Source organism: Lycium barbarum, chromosome 10, assembly GCF_019175385.1.
Source record: "Lycium barbarum isolate Lr01 chromosome 10, ASM1917538v2, whole genome shotgun sequence".
Lineage (NCBI taxonomy): Eukaryota > Viridiplantae > Streptophyta > Magnoliopsida > Solanales > Solanaceae > Lycium > Lycium barbarum.
Genome location: NC_083346.1, coordinates 16,583,528 through 16,593,149, shown reverse-complemented (window position 1 = coordinate 16,593,149; position 9,622 = coordinate 16,583,528). Strand labels below are relative to the sequence as shown.

Here is a 9,622-nt window from a genome sequence, read left to right as displayed (position 1 = left end):
GCTCAGGCGAAAATTTAAAAAAAAATCGCTAGGCAGAGGTTTCCACAAACTCTGCCTCAAGGCAGAATTGTGCGAATTTTTGCGATTTTTTTTTTACTAAGCTGGGGTTCGAACCCACAACCTCGGGGTATTAGGCGAAGGGCAAAAACTTAAAGACCACCAATTTGAAGGGAAAAAAATTAAAGACCACCCCAAATAAAGGGAATTCCGCGCAAAAAAAATGAAAATTAAAGACCGCATTTAAAGGGCAATCCGCACAAAGAATGTTTACTTTTTAGGTTGCAAAGCAAAAGACTTACAATATTTACACAGTAGCAATCGGTTACACCTTCTAACACCCATTAATAAGGAGATTGCTAAGTACTCCCTCTGTCCCAAAAAAAATGTTCTACTTTCCTTATTAGGTTGTCTAAAAAAGATTGACATATTTTTATATTTAGAAATAATTTAACTTTATGAGATGATTTACAGTCACACAAAGTCTTTCTTTATTTTTTAAACTCCATATCAAGTCAAATTAGGACAATCTTTTTGGAACGGAAGGAGTACTAACATAAAGGTGGTACATAGACCCATAGGATTGAACCTCAAAGTTAATGATTTTGAAAAGCTACTATTTACAGAGTTGGGAGGGTTGCGTTCAATTTCGACGGATCAAAATGAATTTAATTAATAAACAATTCAAAAATTATTTGACCTGAAATAGGTTGAATTAAAATAGGCTAAACAAGGAGTCAAGAGCCATTTTTTTCAACTCTTATCAAGTTTTAATTTCTTAGGGGTCGTTTGGTACGCGGACTAAATTATCCCGGGATTATAGTCCTGAGACTAATTTACCTCACCTGGAAGGTAGGAAAAAATAATCCTAAGTTTGATGGAATAAGGTGGATATCTCATAATTAAGTTTAGGCTTCATTTTATACTTTGTTTGGTAGAAGGTATAAGTTAATCTCTTCTACCAAATAGAGTATAAAATTAATCCAGACTTAATCTTGGAATATCCAACCTTATCACACGTTCCAAACGACTCCTTATGGGTTAATTTTGCCGGCCCTACTCACTATTCTCTTACGAAATATTTACAATGTACTTGATCTGTTTGAAAAATTTATCTTCATATCACGACATTTTAATCTCGCTTAAATCAAAGGAGTTTCTCTAGAAAAGTGAACAAGAGAACTTTAAAGCAAGCTCTTCATTTGCATTTGTTTTGCATGATACTGAATTTTATCGTCAGAGAGCATTATAACTTCGAAGGCTAGTGATAATTACTGACATCCTCGAAATGTTAATTATTTTGTAATTCAATTATAAGCAGAACATAAATTTTCGTTAAAATCCTTTATTGAGCTCAAAGTATTCTGTTAACTATCTTGTGTTTTGCAACGGATAAAAAAGCAACTCGTCTAAACTAACTAAAGTGTTTCATAAGAAAACGTTTTGAACGACAAGCAAGAATCATGAATTATACTTGGTAGTGGCGGACCTACGTTTAAGGGTATAGGTGCTGCAGCACCCACTAACTTTGGCCAAAATATTTTATGTAGACATAAATAATAATTAAGAAGTTTACGAGCACCCATTATGAAAAAGTCCCAGCGGGTGCTTACGGTATGGTATGCAAAGCTCCCTTGCATCAAGCTTATTTACGTATGTCTAAACAATTGTTTTGCAGGAAGTTGTTATATTAGTTTTAAAAGATTGATATATATATATACATACCTAGTAGAATCCCACAATATGAGATCTGGAAAAGATTGATATATATATATATATATATATATATATATATATAAATCAGGAAATTTAAAGTTGAATAATTGAATTAGACAAAGAATATATTTAAAATGATCTAATTCTTTTTTTACTAGATTATGTAATTGACAGACCCCCAAAAAAAGAACTACTCCAATTGACAGGCGCATTTTCCAGACTTGTTTAATTTCCTTTCCTATTTTCTTCTGGATTTGGTCAAATATTGTTTGAATTTACTAAAAGATAAAACTAAACGGAACTTATAAGTTTTGTGATCGGTTTGTCTAGTTATAATAAAATACTAGTAATCGATTTGAATTAAAAAAAAATTGATGGATTCGACTACCCGTATTTGGTCTTTGTGACCACCGTAAATTTTACACTAAAATTAGTTAAGCACCTACGTGTTGTAAATTCTGGGTCCGCCACTGATACTTGGAGCTTATATATGAACGTCGATTTGCTCATAAGATTAAAGAACTTATTTGTTGTTAATAAAAAAATTATATTCTATAAGATTTCCAGTCATCTCATCAAGTTGGTTATCTAATATTGATCACTGAAGCATGCACTATGCTAGAAAAGGAAGATCAAATCTGAAGCAGTCAAATTGTCCAGCCACTCTTTTACGAAGTCAAAAGTGCTTATTTTAGAGGATTGAAGTGTTTATCCAAATTTCTAGGAAGAAGAAAAAAATACTTTTGAGTAGTAACACAAGCTATTTTGGAAGATGATTTTTTTTTTCCCCGAAGCACTTAATTTGGAACCTTAGCCAAACACAAATTGTTGCGCTAAATGCTAATATTGACAAACATTGTTTTTCAAATTGATCAGTCAAACGTAGACCGCTACTTTTCAAACATACTTTTTAGAAAAAAACTTCTTATAAAATAAAACTTTTCAAAATAAGCAGATTTTGAGAGCTTGGCTAAACGAGCATAAGAGATATAAACAAGATGAACACGGTTTGTTGCCCCTAATATTTGTTTTTATGGTGGACCTTTTTTTACTTTTGTTGTGGTTAGAGGTTGAGGTGTACGTTAATTTCTAATAGTTATTTATTACATAGATTAAGAACATGCATACATGTAGTCGAATAGGGAGGTTGTTTAGAGTCGAGGAGATGAGAGGAGGCCTATTCGTATATTTGTAAAAATTAGGCGTTGTAAGGCAACCTGACATAGGAAAAATGACATAAAACAGCTCAACTTTTTGTTTTTGCTTTTGTTTTTGTTTTCTCTCACTCACATTCACTATTTGACTTTAAATTTGATACATGATAACCAAAAACATTCTCCGTTAAATAGATTCAAGATAGTTACCTCTTTCTCTATTTTCAAAATCTTTTTTCCAATTTCTCTCCCAAAATCTTTTGATCTTTCTCTCAAAGACCTGAAAACACCATTAAAGATCATTGAAGTTTGATTAGAATTTTTCGATCTACATATTTGTAAGTTATTTTGATTGGGTGAGAAGGGGTATCACAATTGGGGTTTTCAATAAAACGACCTATAAATCAGGTAATTGAATTTACACCAACGAAATTCATAAACTTCATACACAATAGAGAGATATTATAGAATTTTTTTCTCTAAATAATGAGTGAAGTTCTTTTTTTCATCTTATTCCATCGCTAATACTAATTATTGATATTGTAAAAGTTGTTTTCTTGCTTTTGTTTAAATTCAATTCATGTCGACTAATTCAAAAGAGTAATTCCACCGCTAATACTAATTATTGATATTGTAAAAGTTGTTTTCTTGCTTTTGTTTAAATTCAATTCATGTCAACTAGTTCAAATCAAAGAATAAAAATTAAATATGTAAAAATTCATCAAGAATCCTATCTAAAATAATGGTCAAAGTTAATAACTTAGACCAGATTTATAACCTATGGTATGTGAGAGTTACTTCAAGAATCAATTCATTTAATATGAATTTTTATTGTATGATGACCTAATCCTATTAACCAAATTGGGTAACTAATTAATTTATTGCATAAGTTAATAAAATCTAATTGCTTATAATTTATTTCTATAGTTGTATAAGACAAGTAATTAATTACTTAAACGTACATTAATAATAGTGCAAAATAATTTTTATTCTAAAATATTAGCATGTGTAATGCACGTTTGGCGAAACTAATACAGAAACTTCAAGGCTTTCTCTCCAAGTACTAATATATTTACAATTTTTTTAAAAAAACTGGAATTTGATTTTCCTTGTTCTCTTTTTATTTTTTCGCTTAAATTTGAAATCCTATACATTCTGAATCTATACGGTCCACTCTTTGACTTATCGACTCAACATTTTTAAATTTGAAATTCAATTCATGTCAACTAATTCAAATCAAAGAATAAAAATCAAATATGTAAAATTTCATTAAGAATCCTATCTAAAATACTGGACGAAGTTAATAATTTAGACCAGATTAATAACCTATGGTAAGTAGAGTTACTTCAAGAATCAACTCATTTAATATGTAACTTTTATGGTATGATGACATAATCCTATTACTTCAATTGGGTAACTAATTATTTTCTTGCATAAGTTAATTACAAAAATCTAATTGCTTATAATCTATTTCTATTGTTATACAAGGCAAGTAATTAATTACTTAAAACATATATAAATAATAGTCATTGTTCATAAACTGAATAAGAAAATTAATCCTAATTCAAAATTAGCAGTAAGCATAAGAGAGGGATTTTCTTTGTTTTAAGATAATGGGAAGGAAGGGAAATGATGTTTTCTTTGCCTTGATAATAGCATTTGTGATGTTCTTAACATTTTCTACTTTGAAATCGATAACTGCTGATGATTGTTTAATAAATTGTATGAGGAAATGTCCAGCTGAAGATTATCAATGTTATGAACGTTGTGGATGGTCATGTCCCCATAATGTCACCACCTCTTCGGATTATTGCAATCTTGGATGCTCATTTCACCATTGCGCAAAATTATCTAAAGGTTTGCATTAATTTTTTTCAAATACAGAATTTTGATTTTTTTTTTTTGAATTTTTCATCCGATGTGTTGTACCCGTTTTGAAAGCAGACTGATTTGTATTCGAGTAAAAAAATCTTACTTTAGAGGTAAAACGCTCCCTATCAAAAGGCGACTCTAATCTTAGAGCTTGAACTTGATACCTCTAACCATGAAGTGATAACCTTACCATAAAACATAAAACACATGTACCAGTACAAACACATTTTATTAAAATGAAAAAAATTAAACCTGTTCTGATTTGATAGCATATATATTTACTTAGGTGATTAGTTAGTGACTATTGAGTGCATGTCTTAAAATTTGTGTAGACGACATCAGGCTAAGTTAAAAGTTGAAAATATCTAGTTATTTAACAGAATTTCCTTTTCTCCCATTCTCATATTTTGATCTGGAATGTATAGTACATATAGAGATTCAATTAATTCTTTTTAAATATTAGAAACTATATTTTATATGGGTCTATATTGATACTTACTAATTGAGAATGCCTTTTTCACAGATGAAAATCAATGGCAAGCTTGCAGAGACAATTGTGCTACCAATATTTGCAACGCTAAAACAGAGTGAACATTGTTCTTATTAGCTCACAAGGCAAATTAATATTTGAGGCGAACCCAAATGTTTACGTTATTACCATTTGAATAAGATTTCTCTCAAATGAAACTTTTGTTCTTGGTCTTGTTCATTTTTCTTTTTATATTTTTGTTCTTAGTCTTATTTGTTTGTTGAATTTCCCATGGAAGAGCTCGAAAAGTAACCTAATGGCTAATATGCATGACCGTTTCTTAAACGGACCGTTTATTACTCAGGCCCAGTATACTACTTTTGGTTCATAACATGGCACATTCGGTACCTAGTACATGTAGTAAAAGGGTAGCCCGATACACTAAGCATCCGCTATGCGCGGCGTTCGGAGAAGGGCCGTATCACAAGGTCTATTGTACGCAGTCTTATCTTGCATTTCTGCAAGAGGTTGTTTTCACGACTTGAACCCGTGACCTAGTATATAATAGTGCAATTGAATGTATAGATAACACTAATAATTATTAACAGTATTTTAACCAAAAAAATAATAATTTAGCAATTGAAGTCCAAAAAAATTGGCAGCGAATAACCAATCCCAATTTACTCCAAGACGGACGGAAATATGGGAGAAACTCCAGTACTGCTATCATCTCTGTTAGAGTTCACCTTTGAAAATCATTGAATTTCACTAGTATCACTATATAGACCTTCTCAATTCATTATACGAACAATTTCATGTGACACTATTTTGATGAGGTGGACACGTGTCATGTCACCTCACCTCCCCAATCCATTTAAGCTCTTCCGTCTTTTCTTCCGCTACTAGTGCAAAATACTAAGAAAACAACAAACGATACTTCAGTTTCTAATGTTATCCGCTGAGTTTACTCTTCACTGTTTTAATATTCAATATCGCATTGTTAAAGAGATGAGGCGGGAATAAACAAAACATTAATTAATATGTAGTATCTATTTTGATCAAAGAGTGACATTAATCCCTGTCTTATCATTTTTTAAGATTCTTTCAAGTTAATAAAGATCACCCATCAAGATGATTTTCTTGAAAGAATAAAAAAGGAGAGATGACGCCGAATTCATTGTTCTTTGATTGTCTCCCCTATTGTGTTAATATTCGGAGTCAAAGTAATGTAGTGTTTGCCGTTTTCTTGATATTTTGCACTAGCGGTGGAAAGAAGAAGCGGAGGGAGGCGTAAGATGGGTTGACGAAGATGTGAGTCTGTGAGGTGGAATGACACGTGGTGTTTATCTCATCAAATGTCAGTGTTATATGGATTAGGTGTCCACCTTAGATAGCTCTAATGACGGAGGAGTATATATGAACCACTTGGATATGTCGAAAATATTTTTCTACAAATAATATAATAGAGGGTATAGTTAATCCTTTTCGGATGGTACAAAAAGATATTAGCCTTTTCCCCTTTATACAACACTCACATCATAATCAACAAATGATTAATATGCTTGTTATGTGTTCTTCAGCATTGAATATATGCATTCGACTGTCATGCTACTTAACATTTTCAAATTCTATCTTTAAAAACATTTTCAAATTCTATCTTTAAATAAACTACAAGGATTAAAAATATAAAAACTTAAAAATTAGGAAATGCGATTTCCCTACTCTCCCCTAAACCTATCCCTTCTTCAAAAAAACAATAATCTTGGTTTAATTAATGCTTTTAATTTGGAAATTTCATCTTTATGTAGCTCTCTAAGCGTATAATTTTCTCTCTTTTTTTTTTTTTTTTTTGAAAAAAATTGATGGAGGATGGTAGAACTATATTCATGTTTCAATAACAAGGTCAAATTTGTCTACTTGTGGTACAAATGGTGAAGCAACTTGCCTCAGAAACGGAAAATGACTACTTGGACATATGTAGAAAGTCAAAACTTGAGTACAAGTTTTCCTTTTCAGCTATAGAGGAGTTATAATTATTTTCTTAATTTAATAATTTCCTATTTTTTGTTTAAATAAGCCTTCTTTTTCTTTTTATATTTTGTATCTCCTCATTGGGAGTTCAAAGTTTTATTAGTAAGTTCATGAAATGGCCGGTGTCAGTTTTATGACCTCAAAGAGCATGCCTAGACAAAATTTTTGGCACTTCTCCAATCAAATAGCTTATGATGACATGCTAATTAAGATGTACTTATGATAATGCATGCTATTTAATTAATCATGCTAGTAAAGTCCAAAATATAATCCACATTACTGAAAAAGAACAAAGAGGGTGGGGCTCTGATTATGATTCTTTACATGACTTCCTCGACATCTGGTGTTGAAGAAGGCAATATTTTGTCCTTTCTATTGTATTCTTCTCAGAATTAATATATCATGAAATTAATTTCTAGTACTAGTAATTTTTTCTTGGAGCTTTGCGAAAATCACAACTTTTAGAGCTTTTTGGATGCGCTTAAAAAAAACAGCTTATAAGCTGTTTTAGATAAGCTAAATCAAATGGGCTCAATTATTTTTTTGGGCTTATTTTAAGCACAAAATGGCTTTAAGCTGGCTAGCCAAACACTCAAAAAAGTTGAGCTGTTTTCGGCACTTATAAGCCAATCCAAACGGGCTCTTAGTACTCCACCTACAGATAACGAGTTTAATACTCCATATGAACTTATTTGATTGGAGAAACTTTTTTAAAAGCTTTTTGAAGATTATCGTATTGAACATAGTTTCGAAATTTGTTCTTAATTAAATATATCATAAAATTTGTATGGCTATAATTTTCCGTTAGGATAAAATGAAAAGATTTAATTAATAAATTTTCAAAGTTGAAAGAAAAATGAACTAAAAAACATAATTCACATAAATCGAAAGAGAGAGAGAAAATTCATTAATTTGATAAGAGCGAATGATTATTCATTATTAAAGTTAAAAAAGAAGTATGGCAGGAGGTATGAATCGATTGTATCACATTGCTAAATGTTATAATTAATGACGAAATCAAAGTTTAGCCATTACACTATGTTGCCATTTCTCCTTTCAAAGAAATTCAAATTTTGGAAGGATTAAGGACAACCAAATGATAATAAGGTAGAACGATGTAACTGAGTACTTCGAAAAGGGAGTAAAAAGAAGTCCTCCGGGGACTTGTTTTATTCTCTGTTTATTTTATGTTTTTAATATCGAAAATCTCATATTCGACTAATTTAAGTTCATTAAATGGTCTCAAGTATTACAAGCCTAAGCCAAAAAAAGAAAAAAAGTAGAGGTTTTCGTTCAGGTTCACTTTCGTAGACATGCTTCAGAAAGCCAACAAAACTTTTGTCCCAAGTATATATCATTTTTGTAATACATTTTACAGTTTGAAAATCAAATTTAAGACATTGAGTAATGCTCCTTTGTATTGAAATTCAAACTTGTTCTATGCATTTTATGACTCAATGATAATGGCCTGCAGTTAATTAAAAGCTAATCGATTACTATAAAAACCAATTAATCAAGAAAAAATGGCATTGGTTATAGATTGGGGTGTCAATGGTACGGTTCGGGCGGTTATTCTATAAAATTTATATTATATCAATTTTTCGGATTTCATTTTGTAGAACAAAAATTAGACTTTCTGAAACCGTCTCATCATCTCGGTTTCTCTTCGGTATTGGTACAGTTCAGTTAATTTTTGTTTTTTTGTTTAAACAAAACAACATCATGTCATGGTCACTAGTAAAAGTTAAAGACACGATATCATTCATACTTCTATAGGACTTTGGCAAAAATTCTAGACATTTTTACTTTTTAAAAGGTGATGAATCAAGAAAACACGAAAGACGACAAGAATAAGATTGATCCCACTATTTCACGGTAGCATAAAACAATGTTAAGCAAAGACAAAAAGTATAATTTATATCGGGCGAGGGGCAAAAATCAATCAAGATGGGACTCAATAACTAAGACTACTAAGATTAAGTATTCAATAAGAGAAATTTAAAATCATATGAGAGGAAAAATATCTAATACTTTGTAGGCTGTAGCTTTCTAGCCAGATCGTTGGAATACATTGTAGCTTACAAGGTAGTTACTACTCGAGACACTAGAACTAATTTAATGTCAATAGAAGTAGTATAATAGGTTTCAAAGTTGGAACTTTAGGTCTTAATTTTAATGTTTTATTATATTTAAATCTAATATATAGAATATATTTTACACATATAAATTTATTCGGTACGGTTCGATATTTTCTCGGTTTATTTTTATAAAATTAAAAGTCAACCAATTATTCGGTACGGTTATAAATTTTTATAAAAATCGTTGGTTTTATTAAAGAAAACGTAAAAATTGATTCGGTGCGGTTCGGTCGGTTAAGTCGATT

The 9,622-nt window shown here is 30.7% G+C and overlaps 1 protein-coding gene across 1 annotated transcript; it reads left to right on the top strand.

The window, feature by feature from the left end:
* The first annotated feature begins 4,415 nt into the window (after positions 1 to 4,415).
* On the top strand, positions 4,416 to 5,448 carry LOC132615081 (thionin-like protein 2). The gene is made up of 2 exons (XM_060329634.1): positions 4,416 to 4,724; positions 5,263 to 5,448. The coding sequence occupies exons 1-2, from the start codon at positions 4,481 to 4,483 to the stop codon at positions 5,328 to 5,330; spliced, it is 312 nt and encodes a 103-aa protein (XP_060185617.1). The 5' UTR covers positions 4,416 to 4,480; the 3' UTR covers positions 5,331 to 5,448.
* Positions 5,449 to 9,622: the final 4,174 nt, after the last annotated feature.